Source organism: Peromyscus leucopus, chromosome 9 (genome assembly GCF_004664715.2).
Source record: "Peromyscus leucopus breed LL Stock chromosome 9, UCI_PerLeu_2.1, whole genome shotgun sequence".
Classification (NCBI taxonomy): domain Eukaryota; kingdom Metazoa; phylum Chordata; class Mammalia; order Rodentia; family Cricetidae; genus Peromyscus; species Peromyscus leucopus.
Genome location: NC_051070.1, coordinates 72921698 through 72942767, shown reverse-complemented (window position 1 = coordinate 72942767; position 21070 = coordinate 72921698). Strand labels below are relative to the sequence as shown.

At 44.2% G+C, this 21070-nt stretch overlaps 1 protein-coding gene across 1 annotated transcript; it reads left to right on the top strand.

Moving 5' to 3' along the window:
• The first annotated feature begins 12429 nt into the window (after window positions 1-12429).
• On the top strand, window positions 12430-20723 carry LOC114696009 (purine nucleoside phosphorylase). Its single transcript, XM_028873528.2, has 6 exons — window positions 12430-12704; window positions 15815-15984; window positions 18977-19080; window positions 19263-19438; window positions 19551-19741; window positions 20092-20723. The coding sequence occupies exons 1-6, from the start codon at window positions 12541-12543 to the stop codon at window positions 20310-20312; spliced, it is 1026 nt and encodes a 341-aa protein (XP_028729361.1). The 5' UTR covers window positions 12430-12540; the 3' UTR covers window positions 20313-20723.
• The last annotated feature ends 347 nt before the right edge of the window (window positions 20724-21070 follow it).

Sequence of the window (21070 nt, the reverse complement as noted above, 5' to 3'; positions counted from 1 at the left end):
CCAAAAAGTGAAAAATAGAACTAAGACTGTAGCTCAGTGGTAGAGCACTTGCCTACCATGCATTATCCCCTGGATTTCACACTTTGCCCTACCCCTCACCCTCAACTCACCAAAAAAAAAAAAAAAAAAAAAAAAAAAAGTGGAAAAAAGAGTCCATTTCATATTCTTAAAGGATTGAAGTAGAAAAAAAAAATGAGTAGAATGGTTTATGTATTAGCTATTCATTCATTTTTCATTTAGCCTGTAGGTGATGTTTTTATTATAAGTTAAATATAGGGATATATGACTAGAAATAAAATGAAGTAAATGTTAGCCAATAGGTCAGATATTTTCTGACAGGTATGTGAAGTGTTGAAGGAAGTACATGATGGATGAAGTCCTAAGTATATATTTTTATATCCTTTTGTGCGGTGTTTTGAGACAGAATCTCTGTATGAGACCTAGGCTGCCGTATAGTCCAGGCTCTACTGGACCTGATGATTCTGCTGCCTCGGCTTTCTGAATGCTGCGATTACAGGCTTGAGACGCAACACCTGGGTTAGATACAGACACTGCCCTCCTTGGCTTCCTTTAAACCTCTCGGCCTTAACTAACCTTTGCCTATGCAGTTGTGGGAAAGGTTCAGAAAAGAGTGACTCTGTAAGTGTTCTTAAGACAAAACTGTTGTAACGAAAGTCTTGGAAGTTTTTTCTTTTTTTGTTTTAATTATTTTTGTATTGATTATTTGGAAATCTCACATGATGCACCCCAATCACACTGAACTCCAAGTCTTCCCATATCCCCTGTGCCCGCCCCCCACAAAGTACATTTTGGGTTGTACATATATTCACTGGAGCATGTTCAAATTCCTAGTGACCAGCCCTCTATGGAAGGATGAATCTTTCTCTGCCTGTATCCACTCCAGAAACCATCAATTGAGGAGAGCCTTGCAGTGGGAACAGGGCGAGGCCAGCTCTCCCATTGTCACTGCCTGTACCACAGTGCTGTGGGCCAGCAAAGGCTGGGGCTAACTCTTTTGAGATGGGCAGGGCCAGTTCTTTCGGGCTCTCGGGGGTATTAACATGGTTTCAGGTGGTAGCCCAGACCACAGGAGTTCACAAGGACTTCAGTGGTAACACAGCTACAGACCTCAACATGGTCCTTGGCCACATCAGGACCCTTGACCCACTCATGGCCGTCAGTGGCTGCATGGGCCACAAGCCTCGACATGGCCTCAGGTGGGTACCTATGCCAGTCACATCAGCATAGCGCCCTGAGGCAGCAAAGCTTGAAGATATCACCAAGGCCTCAGGCAACAGCACAGAGGACATATGATCACATGGATCTCAGGCTTCACTGTAGCCTGGGACAGCAGCATGGACCACAGATACCAACACGGCCTCTGGTGGCATCGCAGGCCACAGTGGTCCTTCAAGGTCCTTCAAGGTGGTCCAATACAGAATGTGAACTTCTCCTCATCACAGGTGGGCCTCTGTCATTGCCAGGTCCTGATGCCAGGTGACAGGTTCAGGGGCTGAGTCTGCATCTGCTTAAGCTCCAGGCTGTTATACGCTACCCTGTATTTGCTCTGCCCGTGACCTTGAGCTATAGGACCCAAAGGAGGCAGTGCTTCCTGCCTTTGTGTGTGACCTCTTAAAAGGAGAGAGAGAAGGGTCACATGCATGTGACCCTTCTCCCTGCTCCTGCTTGCAAGGTGGATTCATTCCCTGTCAGATCACAGGACAACTTCAGCTGTCTGTTCTGTATTTGTGAGTGAATTTCCTCAATTTATATCTTAATAAATCCCTATTACCCATTAAATAGACTCACATGGACTGATCTTAAAAAGTGGCACCCAATGGGGGACAAGAATTTTCACCCAAAACCTGAGAAAGCTTTTAAAAAGGGTTCTAAAATGGAGCCAAGAGCATCTGCCTAGTTGTGTCTCTCAGGCAAGCTGTGATACAGAGACGCAGCAGCATGCAGGCTTGAGCTACAGTATGGCGGGTTCACAGTATGTGAGCTTGACCCACAGCATAGCAGATTCCTGCCGCAGTACACAGAGGCATCTCCAAGTTGTGCAGCACACTGCATGGGTAGATTTAGCTTTTGCTAGTACAGACCAAAAAAAAAGTTTCTGAGCTACATGCTGCTTGTTGGAGGCATAGACCCACTGCTTCCAGGAGTTGGTGGTAGGTATATCTCTGCCATGTTGGGAAACTGAGGTGGGTGGAGTCAGCAGCCAAGGCTGCTGTTTTAGTCCTAGCCACAATGCAGTTTAAAGCAATGATCAAAAGAAGATTATAGATACACAATAAGACAGATTCAGATGGGATAAACCTCTAAGTGGTTTACAATGTGTTAAAAAATATAAGAAGGCTTGGGAGAATAAAGAGAAGGTATAGACAGTCATTGGAAAGAAATGTATAGTTTTAAAGTAATAAAGTCCTTAAAAAGGGAATAAAGTAATATAAAAGCCACATAAAGATGGAAAGTACACAGAGTCTGGATACTGTATGTTATTGTGTTGTCTTTGAATTGTTTGGCAGCTGAGGAAGGAGCAACAGCTGCTAAGAGACATTTGATTATAAATGTTACTGGATTAATCCAACCTATATGTTTTGAAAATGCCTTGACTTCAAAATTTAAGTCAAGGGGCTGGAGAGATGGCTCAGAGGTTAAGAGCACTGACTTCTCTTCCAGAGGTCCTGAGTTCAATTCCCAGCAACCACATGGTGGCTCACAACCATCTGTAATGAGATCTGATACTCTTTTCTGGCCTGTAGACATACATGGAGGCAGAACACTGTATACATAATAAATAAATAAACCTTTAAAAAAATTTAAGTCAAAAGATATGTTACTTTGGAGAAGAGGTTATGCTTTTATATCCACAGGAAATGAGAAGCTGTGGATTTATTCTATGTTAGGAAAAATCATATTTGATCAAGGAAAAATCTCCAATGGGAACAGACGGCCCAGGTGATCCAACATTTCAGAGCACCTCTGTTGCAGTTCCTTCTGAGTTCTGCATCCAGAAAGGCTTCAAGGCTGCTGGCTGAAATGATCCAGCCTCACAGACTATTCCAGTCAGGACTTGACCATAATCCTAAAATTTCTCATAAGATTAACAGCACCCCCAATAAGCAGGAGGTAGCCTAGAAAACTATGTCCACATTCCCAAAAAATGTATTATGGATGTTTGTCTTTGTTTAGGAGGTTAGTTACAAATTGCTATTGGTCATACTCAATATCTTTCAAAAAGAAAGGGGAATATGATATAGAAATTATGATATAGGGATGATAAAATAAAAGGATAGATTATTGAATCTAATCTAAAAAACAACTATTAATCTTATATATTTTACATTACTATGGATTTTGGTTTATTGATACAAATTTAAAGTTAATTTTATTATACTATATATTTCTACTCTTATTTAGGATATTATATTTATGCAGCTCATTTAGAAATGTAATATATAATTAAGAAATACAGCTTAATAGTAATCTTAATAGTTAAACTTGCCGGGCGGTGGTGGCGCACGCCTTTAATCCCAGCACTCGGGAGGCAGAGGCAGGCGGATCTCTGTGAGTTCGAGGCCAGCCTGGGCTACCAAGTGAGTTCCAGGAGAGGCGCAAAGCTACACAGAGAAACCCTGTCTCGAAAAACCAAAAACCAAAAAAAAAAAAAAAAAAAATAGTTAAACTCATAGTCATGTTAGGTATGTTTTGATGAAATATATAATTAAGAAATACAGTGTTGGGGATTTAGCTCAGTGGTAGAGCATTTGCCTAGCAAGCGCAAGGCCCTGGGTTTGATCCTCAGCTCCCCCCCCCCCAAAAAAAAAGACAACTTAATAGTAATCTTAATAGTTAAACACATAGTCATGTTAGGTATGTTTTCAAGGTTATGCAGAGATATATTTCAGATAGATAGGCAATCTTCAAACACTTCAAAAACGTACAGAATATGGCATTTAAAATATTTTAAGAACTTAGACTTTTCTTGACAGTGAGACACATCTGCTCCTGGCAGCACTGGTTTACTTCAAAGAGGAAGATGGGCATCAAAGACACTCCATACAGAGTTTATCTTCTTCTTGGCAAAACTAGCCATTTGGGCAAGAAACTGCTCTTGCCTGGACTGCTTGACAATATGTTGTATAGACTGGACATGCAGGACCTATGGGGAAATGACCACTAAACTTTGCCTAAACAGGGTGAGATGGTCCTTCAGGTTCCTGCCTCATGGAAGATGCTGCCAGACATTCTGCAGGACACAAGAAGAAGCAACTGATGAACTTTGCCAATAGGCAAGACAATCCTTAAAATTTCCCGCTTCACTGAAAGCTGTGCCAGAGACTCTCGGCATGTAGGCTGAAGATAGATGCCCCAACATTACAGAGGAACTTTGGATGACTGTCCAGGCAGCCAGATGTCTCAGTCATTTCTAAAATAATGGAAGTTGCTTGCAATGCATTTCCTGTTTACTCAGGTAATATTATATCTTTCTGGGGTCTTTAATGTAAACATTGACAGATAAAATGTCAACACTAGTAATCTTTTATTGTGTGAAAAAAATCAATGCTAGAAAGTCATGATACAGCATATATGCTTCCCAATAAATAACAGTGTAATTCAAGTATAAGAAAAGAAGAGTGTTGGGGATAAAGTTCAGTTGGTATCATACACAAAGCTATGGGTTCAATCCCTATCCCTAGCACATCAATTGGTGTGAAGATTTATGCCTGTAGTCCTAGTACTTAGGTTGTATGTAGGATAAGGAGGATCAGAACTTCAAGTTCATTTTCAGCCACATAGAAAGCCTGGATGTATGGGAGTCTGTCTCAAAAAAACAAACAAACAAACAAAAAACAAAACAAAACAAAACAAAAAACCAAAAACAATGACAACAAAAATGAGATCACTTCTATCTAATCAGGATAGCCCAGAAAAATGTTTGCTTTTTGGTTTTTGGGTTTTTTTTAGTTTTTAAATTTTATTTTTAGACATATTTATTTTATGTTTTATGTGTATAAGTGTTTTGCTCATGTGTATGTGCACTAAGTGCATGCCTGGTGCCTGAGGAGGTCAGGAGAGGGCATCAGATCCTTGGAATTGGAGTTATGGATTGTTGTGAGCTACCATGTAGGTGCTGTGAATAGAATCCAGGTCCTTTTCAAGAACAATAAAGGCACACAACCTTCAATCCTGCATTTGGGAATCAGAGGCAGGTGGATCTCTGTAAGTTCCAGGCCAGCTTGGTGTATATGGTGAGGCACTGTCTCAATAAATAAACAAACAAACAATAATATTATCATGAATGAGTAACTTGAAGTTGATTTATCTATAATAATAGTTCAGTGGGCAGAGAAATGCAAACAATATTTCTAACTTGCTCACAGCTAATAAGGCTCATTTTCTCCTGCCTCCCTTTAGTTCTTCTGTCTTTAGTAATTATTCTTACTTCTTTTTTTATTTTTTGTGTGCATACATGTGTCAATGAAATCCAGAAGAGGGTGTTAGATGCCTTGAAGTTGGAGTTGCAGTCATAAGCCATCCTGGGTGGGTGTTGGGAACCTAACTTGGATCCTCTATAAGAACAGCATGGGACTCACTTGGTAGTCCAGGCTGGGCTCAAACTCACAGAGATCTGCCTGGCTCTGCCTTCCAAGTGCTGGGATTAAAGGTGTGCGCCACCACCGCCCAGCGAAAGGCGCAAAGCTACACAGAGAAACTCTGTCTCCAAAAACAAAAAACAAACAAAAACAAAACAAAACAAGAACAGCATGCACTCTTTAAAAAAGAGAGAGAGAGAGAGAGAGATTTATTTTTATGTGTGTGGATGTTTTGCCTGCGTGTATATCTGTGTACTGTATGCATGCAGTATCAGAAGAGGTCAGAAGAGGGTCTCAAATCTCCTGGAACTGGAGTTATAGACAGTTGTTAGCTACCATATGGGTGCTGGGAATCAAACTCAGGTCCAGGAGGAAACAGCCAATGCTCTTGTTTGCTTTTGTTTTTATTTTTTGAGACAGGGTCTCTATGTAGTCCTGGTTGCCCTGGAACTCACTATATAGACCAGGTTGGCCTTGAACTCACAGAGATCTATCTGCCTCTACCTCCAGTGTGCTGACATTAAAGGCATGAGCTATCATGCCTGGCTTAGCTTTTAACTATGAGCCATCTCTCCAGCCCTAGCCTTCATTTTTCGAGACAGGGTCTCTCTCTGGCGTGGTACTTGCCTATTAGAAAGTAGGATTACATTTAGGTACCACCATGCTTGGCTTTTTTGGTGAGTTCTGGGGATCAATGTAGGTCCTCATGTTTGAGCTACAAACACTTTACTAACTGAGCTGTACCCCCCAACCCAAGTGATTTCATATCTCCATATCACAACTCCCTGTAAAATCCAGGGAGACATCAAGATCATATTTTAAGGATGAGGATATCTAAACTCTACAAAGTATGGTCATTAGAACTGAGATTGATGTGGGAATAAAAATCCAGGTTTATACTCATGTAATATGATAGCCAGATTGGAAATAGTAGAGGCCAGACATGGTAGCACATGCCACTAACCAGAGGTACATTGGGCTCCCAATCTGGAGGATTTAGCCTGGACAATGCAGTGGAATGCTATCTCAAAAAGAAGAAGGGAAGGGGAGCAGTGAGGGAGGGAAATTGATGGAGGTTGGTTACTTTCCTTAGAACATCATAGACCAAGCTGGTGGACCTTGCCTGTAATACCAGCATTTGGGAGACTGTGGCAGAAAGATCAGGAGTTCAAAGTCACCCTCTGCTATACATAGCAAACTCAAGGCCTTCCCAAGAAACATTGTCTCGAAACAACAAACAAATCCCCCAAACAACAAAATACCCCAGACCTTCAATTGTGCTTATTTTTTAAAATCCAAGGTTAAGGGGTTAAAAGGTTTAGTTTCTTTCTTTTAGATTTATGTTTTGTGTGTGTGTGTGAAGGTGTCCTCTGAGGTCAGAGGAGGGTATGGAGTCCCCTGGAGCCAGAGTTATAGGAGGTTGTGAAGTCAACAGACATGGATGCAGTGACCCAAGCTCAGGTCCTCTGGAAGAGCATCAGGTGCTCTTAACCACTGAGCCATCTCTCCAGCCCCAAGTTTTGCCTTCTTTTAAGACAAATTTATATTATTATGTATGAGAAATTGACTCACTGAAACTGAGTAATCTTCACTAGGTCAATAGGCAGAGAAATGCAAAAACTAATGATATTTGTAAGTTGTTCACAGTTAATGATGCTCCTTCTCCTTGCTTGAAGTCTGCATGTAGCCTTTTGTCTGTTCCCCTGGTTTCTCTCCCTCTTCTTATAGAACATGGCTCTTATTTCATTATAGCCCTGTTTTAAATAGTGGAGATTCATTCCAGGATAGCCAGGGCTACACAGAGAAACCCCTGTCTCAAAATAAATAAATAATAAAATAAAAATAAATAATAAAGATTCTTTCTGAGTTCAATAGAGAGATGCATTGAGCCTGATTTCAGGCAATAGGTTCTTTAATAATGCCAAACACTCACAGCAGTGGTGGGGGAAGAGGCTGGGATAGGAGATACAATAGCAACCTGAATAACAAAGAAAATTCCTTACATTTGTAGGCTTTAGAGCAATGAGGCATCTGAATGTAAAAGAGAAGAGTTCCTGAGTTTAGCAGATTTGAGAAGGTAGTAGACTGGATATAGAAAGAGCAGTAATTTAGAAAGTTGATCCTATTGACCCACCCTACCTTGGGACTGTTACATGCTAAAAATTTAGCAACATATGGAAGGTACTAGATGGGATATGGGGTGTCTTAGTTACTGTTCTGTTGCTGTGAAGAGACACCATAACCAAAGCAACTCTTAGAAAACATTTAATTGGGTCTTGCTTACAGTTTCAAAGGCTTAGTCCATTATCATGACAGGAAACGTGGCAGCCTGGAGCATGGTGGCAGGCAGGTGTGGTGCTGGAGAAGTAGCTAGCTCCCTAATGACTAAGCATTCAAATGTATGAGACTGTGGGGGCTGTTCTTATTCAAATCACCATATTCCACTCCCTTGCCCATAGGCTTTAACCATATCACAATACAAAAATATATTCAGTCCAACTTCAAAAGTCCCCATAGTCTATAAACAGTTAAACAGTGTTTAAAAGTCCAAAGTCTCTTCTGAGACTCTAGGCAATCTCTTAACTGTAACCCCCTGTAAAATCAAAATCAAAAAGCATTATCACATACTTCCAATATACAATGGCACAAAATATACATTACCATTCTAAAAGGAAGGAAAGGGAGCATACTGAGGAAATACTGGACCTCACCCACATCTCTCCAGCCCCTTTATTTTATTTAAAAAGAAAAGAAAAGGCCGGGCGGTGGTGGCGCACGCCTTTAATCCCAGCACTCGGGAGGCAGAGCCAGGCGGATCTCTGTGAGTTCGAGGCCAGCCTGGGCTACCAAGTGAGTTCCAGGAAAAGGCGCAAAGCTACACAGAGAAACCCTGTCTCGAAAAACCAAAAAAAAATTAAAAAAAATAAAAAGAAAAAGAAAAAAGAAAAAGAAAAGAAAAGAAAATATTTAATGGAGAAGAAAAGAAAAGAAAAGGAAATACTGGACCAACGTAAGACCAAAAACCAGCAGGGAAAATTCCAAATTCTGCATCTCCATGTCTGATGTCAAAATGTCAAAGCACTCTCCAGATCTCCAACTCCTTCCAGCTTTGTTGACTGCCACATGCTTCTCTCTCTTGGTTTGGTTTCCATACCCAGTCTGCAGCTCTCCTTGGCAGGTATCCCATAACTCTGGTGTCTACAACATCTTGGGTTCTCCAACACTATCCAGGTTTCACATTCACGGATTCACACAGTGGCCTCTCCTGGCCTCCATGAAGAGACATCTCTGACACATGCCTGGCCTCAGCAGCTTTCCTTAGCCTCAGAGGAAGATTCCACAGCCCCTTTCTTGCATCCTTGACTCTAAAGCCAGAAACACGTGGCTGAAGCTGCCAAGTTCTTCTGCTTGATGGTGCTGGAAGTTGCCCCCTTTGTTCAATTACATTTGCATCAGCTTTCTGTTATTGATGGTTTCCTTCCCTGCTTAAACTTTTCTTTAATTTCTTTTCACAAGTTGAAAGCTTAGTTAGGTGGGGTCTTGCTCTGAGGTCACTGAGAAAACACCCAGCAGTGCTAATGGCAGGAGGAAGCAGTGTGGAGCCAGGGTCAAGCCGCTATGAAGCAGGGTACCCAAGGTGAGTGTGGGCGTGGAGCTGGCGGCCCAACTCTGGCTGGCCACTTTCCTTGCCCACTCAGAGCCCTGCAGCCTGCTTGATCTTGGCAGCCAAGGGTAGGCCAATCAGAAAATTGGCAGAAAAGATCCTGCACTGCCCCCCTTCTCTTTCTTTTTGATACATCTCTGGACGTGCCCTGACATGTCCAAAGATGCCATAGCCAATTAAGTTTAAACTAGTGTAACTGTTGCTTGTTTAGCCAATTGTGTTTTCTGGAGATGATCTAACTGTCCCTGGAATTCTCCTAGTGGTGTATAAAAGGAGCCTGTGAGCTTCTCTCGGGGTCATGGCCATTTATTAATCAATGGGAAAAACATATATCCACAGCATACAGAAAGACATCCCCCAGCATGCATGTAGCTCCAGGGGATTCAACACCTGGTTTCCATAAGCACCTGCATTGGTGTACACTCCCTTCCCACAAACACATAAACATATTTAAAGGCTATAAATTATATATATTTCAGAGACAGTCTCTCTGTGCAGCCCTGGCCATCCTGGAATTCTATGAAGATCATGCTGTCCTCACAGAGATCCACCTGCCTCTGCCTCTGGAGTGTTTGGATTAAGGGCACGTGCTATCATACCTGCATAAAATAAATACTTAAAACAAGGGTTTTGACCTGGAGAGATGGCTCAGGGGTTAAGAGCACTGCTTGTTCTTCCAAAGGGCCTCAGTTCAATTCCCAGCAACCACATGGTGGCTCACAACCATCTGTAATGAGATCTGGTGCCCTCTTCTGGCCTGCAGGCAGAACACTATATACATAATAAATAAATCTTTAAAACAAAAACAAAAACCCATGAGTTTCATAATATGCCGAGTGAGTTTGTCCAGATTTCGGGGTTGGACAGGGTGGATAGGAGTGGGAACTTTTCTGGGCTTTCACTCCCTTGTGTTTCATGTCTTTCATGAGCCCCAGTTCTTCTTTTTATTTAGGAGGTGGTCTTTCTCCCTCTTTGGAGCCATTCCTTGGGGTCAGAGCTGTTGGTTACTTCTCAATGTCCACCCAGTTATTCCAAGCACTAAGTGAAGCACACGTGGAGACATGAAAATGAAGAACAAAAGTGATCATTTAAACAAAATAAACTAAAACAATATTTTAATTTCAATAATTGGAGACTATTGTTGGTAGTGAGAGTAAATATTTCAAATGGGGAAAACTATTTCGTGTATTACCACTCATGAATATAATATCATAATTTTATTAAGTGTTAATAACCCCATGTGGCTATTATGAGTATTGTGGGATCCGAGATGATGCTGACATACTAAATGAACCACTGATTTTTCTTTGATCTGATTTAAAGTTAGGTGGGTATTAAAAGATAAAAAGAGATAATGGGAACTAATAACAGCCAACATTTACTGTGTGTTTATTATATTTATAATTATAGTGCCAGGTACTTACCAAAACACTTAACCATATTTTATATGATCCTTGCAAGAGTAGCAAATAAATTACGCTAATCATTTTCCAGATGAGACAGTTTAGGCACAGGAATTTTATTGGGGAGGCATGACATAATTGGTAGGCAAAGGGTAGAGAATGAACTTATACATAGGTTGTTTGGTTACAGAGCCTACTCATTTATATTGTATAAACTCAGGAATGAGGTTACATCCAAGTGACTGAGACCATAGTTCCCAAACTCTGTGCCCTGCAGGTACCATTTGGTAATTTTAAATATATATATAATTTATTTATTTATTTATTTATTTATTTATTTATTTATTTATTTATTTATTTATTTAAGATTGACTCTCCCTATGTTGCCCAAGCTGGCCTCAAACTTCTGGGCTCACATGATTCTTTTGCCTCAGTCTTCCCAGTAACTGGGACTCAGCCAGTGCCAACATTCTCGATCCACTTACACTCTCACACATAGCAGTATTGAAAATGGAATCCAGGACCTCATGCATGCTGGGAAAGCACTCTTCCCCGCCCCCCCCCCCAGGGTTTCTCTGTGTTACAATCTTGGCTGTCCTGAAACTCACACTGAGGCCAGGCTGTCCTCGAACTCACAGAGATCATCCTCCTTCCTCCGCCTCTGGAATACTGGAATTAAAGGCGTGCCCAAGCACACCTGGCCCTAATGTTTAAAAAAGCCCAATAATGATGATATTAATCAATTAAACCAATTAAAAATTAAAAAGAGCAATCAAATATAGGTTTTTCCTTGAACTAGTTTTCTTTTTTCTCTTTCTTTGTTCTCCTCCCCTCCTACACCCCCACCCCCTCGACAGCACAGGCTGGCCCAGGCTGGCCTCAATCGTTTCAATTCTCCTGCATCAGCCTTTCCCAATGATGGGATTACAGAAGTGAGCTACACTCAGCTGCTTCCCATGCTGCTCCTTCTGCTATTGAGACAGGCTCTCACTGTGAGCAGCCCAGGCTGGCTGGGAACTCACAGAGATCCCCGGCTTCTGCCCTGAGCGCTGGGATTAAAAGTGTGTGGCACCTCACGCAGCTTTCCAGCTATTATTTTTATCCTCTTATTCCACTAAAACCGGTGTGCAGTTAAGACTCAATAAATACGGTTAAGTGAATGAGCGAAACAGGATTGGAAAACAGTGGCTTGAGCTGTGGTAGTTAAACAGCAAGCAGGAGAAATAAGCTCCCAGGAGAGGGGCAGATAAAGGATTTCAAGATCTAAGCACGGGCTCTGGAGTAAGGTTTGGTTAAGGAGAAGGAATACCGAATGCTTACCATGGCGTTGTACTGTCTAGTTCTGGGCTGTGTGGGGTGTGTGTACATAATTCTGTTACGTGAATTTTTCTTCTTGACAATGTTCTCAGGGTTAGCAGAACTGCTCCATTCAACCTGTCACCATCCTGTCTGTGCCTAGGAGCCAAGCATTTTAGAGTTCACCTCGATCTGGGCCTCTGTGTGTTTCCCCAAATCCTGTCGGCACCAAGTCAGCACTGTTACCCGCGCGGCTTTATTTCCCTATTCCAGAAAGTAACTCAGACATCGTTTTGCTTCATTTTATTCTAGGATTGCACAATCCACGGCTTGCATATTTTCTCGATTTTCACATTCTTGCACAATAACACAGCGGAGAACGGAGTTGCTGACAAGCGGTTTCGGGGCTCTCCACCCTGCTTCTGGTCCTCTTCCCACACAGGCCTCCTTTCCTGGCTGGGAGACTCATGAATGCGTGCGGGGACGACATGCTGGATGCCCTAGACTCGGAGAGGGTCCCTTTGAAAAGAACTCTGGCGAGGTTTCCTGCCACACCTCTGGATGAGGGTGTGTCGCCATGGAGACGAGGCCGCTGCCATTGGCTGGCGCCTCGGCCCCGGGGTATAAAGCCGGGCTCAGAGAACGGTGCACTAACAGTGTTGACCAGACTCAGGCGGTGTCGCCCGCGGAGCGGAAAGGGCAGGATTTCGGCGCGGCGGTCGGTGACACTATGGAGAACGAGTAAGTGTCAGGCCCGGGGACTCGGACGTTCTGCCGAGGGGGATGGGCTGTCGCCGAGACCCGGGAACTTAGAATCCGGGCCCGGAGAAGGAGCCAGTCTGCTGGGGATGCAGAGAGGCCTGGCACGGAGCCCGGTGGCGGACTCAGGGCTCCGGAACGGTGGGGCGGCTAGCGCGCGAATCCAGCGGTGGGGGCGCCGCCGAGCAGGAAGGAACAGGTTAGCGCAGGGTAGGCGACTCCTTTCAGGAACTGTTGTGCCTCTGTGGTGCGCTGGGATGTTTGTGGAAAAGCAGGTACGAGCCCTGCCTACTTCCCAACACAAGTTTCCATTCTAGGGGTCCAGGTAACCCAGGAGAGAATTCGGTTGCGCTGTGTCCCGCCGTTCCTCCTTTAGAAGGAAAATTGCTCGCTTTCCAAGACAGCCCCTCTCTTCCTTCCGAACTAGAGGTCGCATTAACAAGTATAAATGGAGTCTCCTTAAGGCTGGGAAATCTGTGTTTATTTATTTTGGTTTTTCTGTACTTATTGATCTGCTCAGAAGGCACCAACTCCTTCCTGTCCACTTAAAAAAAAGATCTCTTCCGCTTTGCGTCGGGAATTCCCAGATTAATTCACCAGCAGAGCTGTAGGGATCACAGTAGCTTTGGGATGACCACAGGTCCGGGGTGTCCTCAGGGACGGACTGTGGCTGGACATGGCCGGTTGCCCTTTGGAATGCTGTTTCATTGGTTTCTTGCTTCTTTCTGTCACCCTGTGGCTCTATCAGTCCTCGCCCTGCCGAACTGTTTAACCGCCTGTTGTGTGTAGTCCTGTGCGTTTCCTGTAATAGACTCCTGTGACTGTGTGTGTGACAAGGTCTTGCTACACTTCCAGGCTGGGCTCAGTTAACTAATTAATGTCTGGGTCTGCTGTGTGGCTGGGACTTAAGACTTTCTTGCTGGGAGGAAAAAGAAAATTCTTTCTTTCTTTCTCTCTTTCTCTCTTTCTCTCTCTCTTTCTTTCTTTCTTTCTTTCTTTCTTCTTTCTTTCTTCTTTCTTTCTTTCTTCTTTCTTTTTTTCTTTCTTCTTTCTTTCTTTCTTTCTTTCTTTCTTTCTTTCTTTCTTTCTTTCTTTCTTTCTTTCTTTCTTTCTTTCTTTCTTTCTTTCTTTTCCTTCCTTCCTTTTCTTTTCTTTTCTTCTTCTTCTTCTTCTTTTTTTTTTTTTTTTTTTTTTGGTTTTCCGAGACAAGGGTTCTCTGTGTAGCTTTGGAGTCTGTCCTAGATCTCTCTCTGTAGCCCAGGCTGGCCTGAAACTCACAGAGATCCTCCTGCCTCTGCCTCCCAAGTGCTGGGATTAAAAGTGTGGGCCATCCTGCCGGACTAGAAAAGAATTTCTTGTTGAGGTTGTGTTCAATCCATGGACACCACAGTTCTTCCACTCCCAAGACCAGTCTTTGATCTTTGCAGCTGGTTGTGATGGAACTGGACTTGGGACTGTGAGGAGGTTCTGGGTTGAGGTTTTTTTTTATTTTAACCCTTTGGTTTCTTGAGACAGGGTTTCTCTGTATACCAGTTCGGGCTGTGCTAAAACTTGATTTGTGAACCAGGCTCACCTGGAACCCACAGAGATCCACTTGCCTCTGCCCTCCTGGGTCCTGGGATAAAAGCATGTTCCGCCACTCCTGGCTTCTTAGTGAGCTTTTTAATCTGAAAGGATGGGCCCAGAAACTTCTATTTTCAACAAGTGTCTGCTGAGAATCCACGCAGTACTGGTTTAGAATTTTAAAACCAATGCTGTGAAATAAGCTTGGTTCTTGTTTTGTTTTGCAACCGTGTGACTCAGTACACAGTGTCATCCCAGTACCCCCAGTTGGAGACAGAAGGATCAGGAGCTCAAGGGTAGCCTGGGCTACATACTGAGTTTGAGGCTGGCCTAAGTTACAGGAGACCCTGTCTAAAAACAACAACAAACTCTACCAGAAACAAACAGACAAAAAGTTTAGTTTCTGATTATATTTATATATATAATATAAAAATTATAGTCTTTGATTTTGAAATATATCTATGTAGCCCTGAACTCACTATGTAAACCAGATTGGCCTTGAGGTCACAGAAATCTACCTACCTCTGCCACCCCAATCCTGGGATTAAAGATGTGCGCCACCAGGCCCGGCCATTGAGTATCTTTGTTAATTCCATATGACACAGGTCTGTACCCAGGAATCAAAGAAATATGTCCAGAGGAACTAAGGCTCTCATATAAACTTCTACTAGGAGTGTTCTTATTAATTAATAATAAAAATAAAAAAAATTCAGGGCTGGTGACATGACCCCAAAGGTAAAGGTATTCCCTGCAAAGCCTGATCCAAGTTCCATCCTTGGGACCTACATGGTGGGAGGAGAGAACTCATTCCCAAGTAATGCTTTGACTGGCGCACACACATGCTGTAGCATGCTTTGTACACATCACACACACACACACACACACACACACACACACACACACATACATGAACTAAATTAAAATTTTAAATTAAAAATTAAATTAATTTTTTTTTTTTTTTTTTTTTTTTTTACCCAAAGAGCTGCCTAAAGTCATAGCTACGCTAGTAGTAGGCTGAGGTGAGAATCCCTTGAGCCCAGCGGTTGGGGATTACTTTAGGCAATGTAGGGAGTCCCTGTCTCAAACAAACAGACAAACAAAAAGCATAACAAAAGGCGAGAAACTTGTCGTCTTCAGGAGGGCCTTAGTTCATTCAGAGTCCTCTCCTTGATTTGATTCCTGCAGCATAGCTCTGAAACCCTTGGTTCTATGGCTGCCATAAGGAGAGGTGTGGGCCTCCTGGTGCTGGGGTGCAGCTCAGTGGTGGCGCGCTAGAGGTGGGGCCTTCATGGAAACAGGCTTCACCAGCTACCATGCTCTGGCATGAGCTGCGTTTCATGGCAGACTTTTAGTGGGCCTGATTCAAAAGAGAGAAGGGGACGTGGTTGAGTCAACAGGGTGGGCTCCCTCTGGCCTATCGTCTCTGTCCTCTGATGCCTTAGAGTCCCTGCCAGGTTTTCTGTGCGAACAGTCACTTTCCTGTGTACTTGGAAAAGAAGGTGAATTCACTTTGTTTCTTCCCCCCTTAGATTCACGTACGAAGATTATCAGAGAACCGCCGAGTGGCTTCGGTCTCACACTACGCATCGACCTCAAGTGGCCGTGATCTGTGGTTCTGGGTTAGGAGGTCTGACTGCGAAATTAACTGAGGCCCAGGTCTTTGACTACAGTGAGATACCCAACTTTCCCAAAAGCACAGGTATTGTCTGGGGCTGTTGATGTTGATGGGTGTCCTAGTCACTGTTGCTGTGAAGAGACACCATGACCAAAGCAACCCTAATGAAAGAGAGCATTTAACTAGGGGCTTTCTTTCAGTGTCAGAGGGTTAGGCCATGATCATCATGTCATGGAGCATGGTGGCATGTATGGTTCTAGAGCAGTAGCTGACAGCCACATCCCAAGGCCAAGAAAGAGACTGGGCTTGCCATGGACTTTTGACACCTCAAAGCCCTCCCCCGGTGACACACTTCTCCAACAAGGCCACACCTCCTAATTCTTCTAGTACTTTCAAATAGTGCCGCTGGCTGGTGACTAAGCATTCAGGTATATGCACCTGTGGGGGGCCATTCTTATTCAAACCACCATACTGGGCTTATGTGGACTCTGATCAAGGAGATGTTCCGACTTCTGCCCTATCATTTGACCAAAGACAAGTGTAAGACAGGGAAACAGACACCGTGGAATCAGAATGAGCTTAGGAAGAAATGACCCTGTTTTTACCGTGTGTGTTGGGGTGGTGAAATTCTGTAGTGTGTTGTGTGGTTTGTTGCTGAGGTGGCTGAGCAGGAAAAGTTACCTATCCCCACACGTGATGTCAGTGCCCAAGGCCCGTGGACTGGAAGAACTGACTCCCACTGGTCTTCACACTATAACACACTCTGTCACTCTGTCTCTCTTTCAGTCTCTGCCTGTCTCTCTCTCTCTCTCTCTCTCTCTCTCTCTCTCTCTCTCTCTCTCTCTCTCTCTCACACACACACACACACACACACACACACACACTTACTTCTTCCAGTCTGTGGCTTCAGTGGAAGAAGCAGTACCTGTAGCCCCAGGACAAAGACCTGTTTCCAGTGTCTTCCTGCCCTCCTTCGTCTCCATCCCAGCTGCAGCCTAGACATGACAGCAGTGAGCACTGTGACCACCATGTGGCTACCTGGGACCGCAGGGATGAAGCTAGGAGAACACTTGGCGTACAGCGGTCTTTGGAAAGGGACCCAGGTGCCCCGTGTACTGTGGAGCTCTGAGATTTCCAGGGGGCTCTGGGACAGCAGCGTGGAAACACTGGTCAGATCAGAACGGCAAGGTGAAGGCCGGGCGGTGGTGGCGCACGCCTGTAATCCCAGCACTCGGGAGGCAGAGCCAGGCGGATCTCTGTGAGTTCAAGGCCAGCCTGGGCTACCAAGTGAGTTCCCTGTCTCGGGGGAAAAAAAAAAAGGCAAGGTGAGACAGAGCAAGCAAGCACAAGAGTACTTTGTCTTAAGTTTTTTTTTTATTTATTTATTTATTCCCTTTTGCTTTAAATAACTAAGTTTGGTTTACTTATTATTTATATATTTTCTTATCTATTTTCCTCTTTCCTAAGGGAGTTGAAACTTTCAATAAATACTTAAAAGCGCTTTAGGAGAGCCAGGCAGATCTCTGTGAGTTTGAGGCCAGCCTGGTCTACAGAGTGAGTTCCAGGAAAGACACAAAGCTACACAGAGAAACCCTGTCTCAAAAAAAACCCAAAATAAATAAATAAATACATAAATAAATAAAAGCCCTGTGGGGTCAGTCTGGAAGAGCAGAGTGGGGAGGTGTGGGAGAAGGGGTAGGAAAGCTAACATTACAGAGAGAAGGGCAGAGGGAGACAGTGGTGGTGGCTCTGGCCCCTCCTGCCTCTCCTTCCTTCAGGGACGAGAGCCCTGTACTAAGTGATAAGCGAGTCAATTTGAAGTTTATCAACTGACTTTTTTTTTTTTTTGGTTTTTTGAGACAGGGTCTCTCTGTGCAGCTTTGTGCCTTTCCTGGAACTCGCTTTGGAGACCAGGCTGGCCTCGAACTCACAGAGATCCGCCTGCCTTTGCCTCCCAAGTGCTGGGATTAAAGGTATGCACCACCACCACCCGGCCATCAACTGACTTTTTATTTGGGGAATTTTCCAGCTGTGCCAACTTTGTTCTATTACTAGTATTTTTTAATGATTCTTGATTCTGGTCCCTCTTCTTGACAGATCCATTCTTTAAAGGCGTGAGTATTGGTTGGCCATCCATTAGAGGACACTGTTAGAAAATGGGGATGCTAATAATGGTTAATCTTTGTGCTCCCATGCCCTATGTACCCCAGTATGGGTATTGTTCCCCCAGGACTGTTATATGGGTCAAAAAGAACGAGTTGTATGGTCTCAAAGGGGCTCTTCTTCCTCGTTCATCTTACGATGCCAGCGTATACCAGGAGCTCCCTAGCTGGAATAAGGAGGTATACAGTTTAGTTAGAGTTGACTATCAGACACATTTTAAGAACTTGGAAAATCTTGGAAGAGGCTTGTAATGACTGAGTCCACTATTTCTAACCTTGGTTTGTACTCACATTTGCTCTACAAGAAGAGTTTCTCTTTGATGTGCCCTGTGTGTTGATACTCAGGAAGAGTGGATTAGGAGGCGGGAACAAAGGGGGGGAAGGAAGGGAGAGGAGAGGAGCGAGGGGAAACTCTGGCCAGGATGTAAATAAAACAAACAAACAAACAAGCAAATAACAATCCGAGTTTCTCCGTCTTTGCAAAGGTCTTTTGAAATTCTCTTTGTAATTGTGTTATATGTTCACATCAGGTATTCTTACCCACATCTCTAACCTCAAGTTACCTTTGTATGATTATGGTGATCTGGTCACCAGACTTCTGCTGTCTCTTGTTTAATTATATCACCATATTGTTGAACACAGTGAGTGGCTTCTAGTAAATGCCAGTGTGTGTGTGTGTGTGTGTGTGTGTGTGTGTGTGTGTGTGTGTGTGTCACAGCAAAGAATGATCACTTTTCTTTTTGAGGCAGGCAGGGTCTCACTGTGCATCCCTGGCTGGCCTGGAACTTGCTCCATAGTCTAGGCTGGCCTTGAACTGGCAGGGGTCTGCCAGCTTCTGCCTCCTGAGTGCTGGGTAAAAAGCGTGTGCCACAGCACCTGGCCTAATCACTTTCCTTTTCCTTTTCTGTATGCAGTGCAAGGTCATGCTGGCCGACTGGTGTTTGGCTTCCTGAATGGCAGAGCCTGTGTGATGATGCAGGGCAGGTTCCATATGTATGAAGGGTACCCACTGTCAAAGGTACATCAGGGGCACGAGCTTGGTTGGACTTGGAGGAAGATGGGAGGGCTGTCCTACTTTATTGTCTAACTATTGGGCTTGGTGAATTTTTGATTTCTTGTTTCCTGGTGTGTATTATGCACGCCTTTGTGGGTAGGCTCGTGAGGTTTTGAAAAATCTCTTCTGACCTTTTTGCATCTAAGGTGACATTCCCGGTGAGGGTTTTCCATCTCCTGGGTGTGGACACTTTGATAGTCACCAATGCAGCTGGAGGGCTCAACCCCAATTTTGAAGTTGGAGATATCATGCTGATCCGCGATCACATCAACCTACCTGGTTTCTCTGGTCAAAACCCTCTCCGAGGCCCCAATGATGAAAGGTGAGCATCTTAACCCTTTACTCTGGATGCAGAGGGTCTGGGTTTATCCAAGAGCTGAGAAAGCAAGTTTGCTTGGTGCCATTTAGCTGAGACAATCCAATCTGTGCTCCAGGTTTGGAGTTCGCTTCCCGGCCATGTCCGATGCGTATGACCGGCATATGAGGCAGAAGGCCTTGAGTGCCTGGAAGCAAATGGGGGAGCAGCGAGACTTACAGGAAGGCACCTACGTGATGTTGGCAGGACCCAACTTCGAGACTGTGGCGGAGAGTCGCCTGCTAAGGATGCTGGGAGCAGATGCTGTTGGTGAGAAGGGGGATTTGGCTGGAGGTTTGAGGGAAGTATCTGGTAGAATAGCCAAGGGGAGGAAGAGGGTATGGATCTGGGGACGGATGAATCAGATTACTAGAAAAGTGGTGACTACAGGCTTGAGCTTCGACACTGTTTCAGAATATCAGTACAGCTGCCCTCTGTGCCCGTGGCTAGGAGTTGGCCTCATATCATCAGTTGCCACGAACGACAGAAACAGATTGTATTGGTGAAGTGTATAAAAAAACTAGTAAGGCTACCTGAAGAGATGTCGGACAACATATGCTCAATATGAGTGGAGGGTGAGGAAAGTCACGTGAGCGCCTTCTTCTCTTTCTCCCCATCAGGCATGAGCACAGTCCCAGAAGTTATCGTCGCGCGGCATTGTGGGCTTCGTGTGTTTGGTTTCTCACTCATCACCAACAAGGTCGTCATGGATTATGCCAACTTGGAGAAGGCCAATCACAAGGAAGTCTTAGAGGCTGGGAAAGCAGCTGCACAGAAATTGGAACAGTTTGTCTCCATCCTTATGGAGAGCATCCCACTCCAGGAGCACACTGCCAGCTGATTGGCCTCGGAGTGCTCTGCTGCTTCCCTGTTGGGGTCCAAGTAGCTGTCTACTCGGCTCCCTCGATGGGGCCGCTAGTCTATGCTTAGATTATAGCAGAAAGGGAAGAGGAGGATACCTCTCTTCGCCTCCCCCGTGTCCTTTCACCATTCTGATGTCTGTCCCTCTTGCCCAGTTGCCTTCTCAAAACAACTTAACTCTCACTCCTGGAAGAGCCGGCACTCATGCCCCACCACACTTGGGATAGATCTATGCCTTCAAACAGTACCTTCTAGATCTGGAGATCATACACATGTTCCTCTGGGTTCAGTCGTCTTTCCCCTAAAGCACTAGAGACCAAAGACCAACCCGATACCTCTTGGATTTTATTTAGTACCACAATGTTTTAAGAATAAAGAGATCAAACACTTCCTTTTTGTGTGTAATTTGGTATCAAGCTGGGGCATAGGCCAAGATAGGCTTGGAAAGCGTTGGGACCACATGTCTTGTATGAGTCTCTGGTTTTCAGAAGCAGCTACGGATGGAGAAGAGGTGGTAGGTGGGTAGCAAAGGATGACGGAGAAAGAATGGTGGTGTAAGGGGCGGGGTGAGCGACCACTTCTTTTAGACTCGTCTCCCTCCTTCATTTCTGCTTTGCTCCGGTCACTTTCATGACTATCTGCATCCCACAGCTTCACGTCTGTACCTTAGCTGCCACTTTCTTATGCATCCTTTTTATGCTCTGCTCTAACTTTTCAGTCATTATTTTCCACTCCATC

Bases quoted from the DNA above. Each gene is read 5' to 3' on its own strand.
- LOC114696009 (XM_028873528.2), top strand. From the start codon at position 12,541: ATGGAGACGAGGCCGCTGCCATTGGCTGGCGCCTCGGCCCCGGGGTAT. The intron at 19,081-19,262 runs GTACATCAGGGG...TTTGCATCTAAG, and splicing joins AAGGGTACCCACTGTCAAAG to GTGACATTCCCGGTGAGGGT. The intron at 19,742-20,091 runs GTGAGAAGGGGG...TCTCCCCATCAG, and splicing joins GCTGGGAGCAGATGCTGTTG to GCATGAGCACAGTCCCAGAA.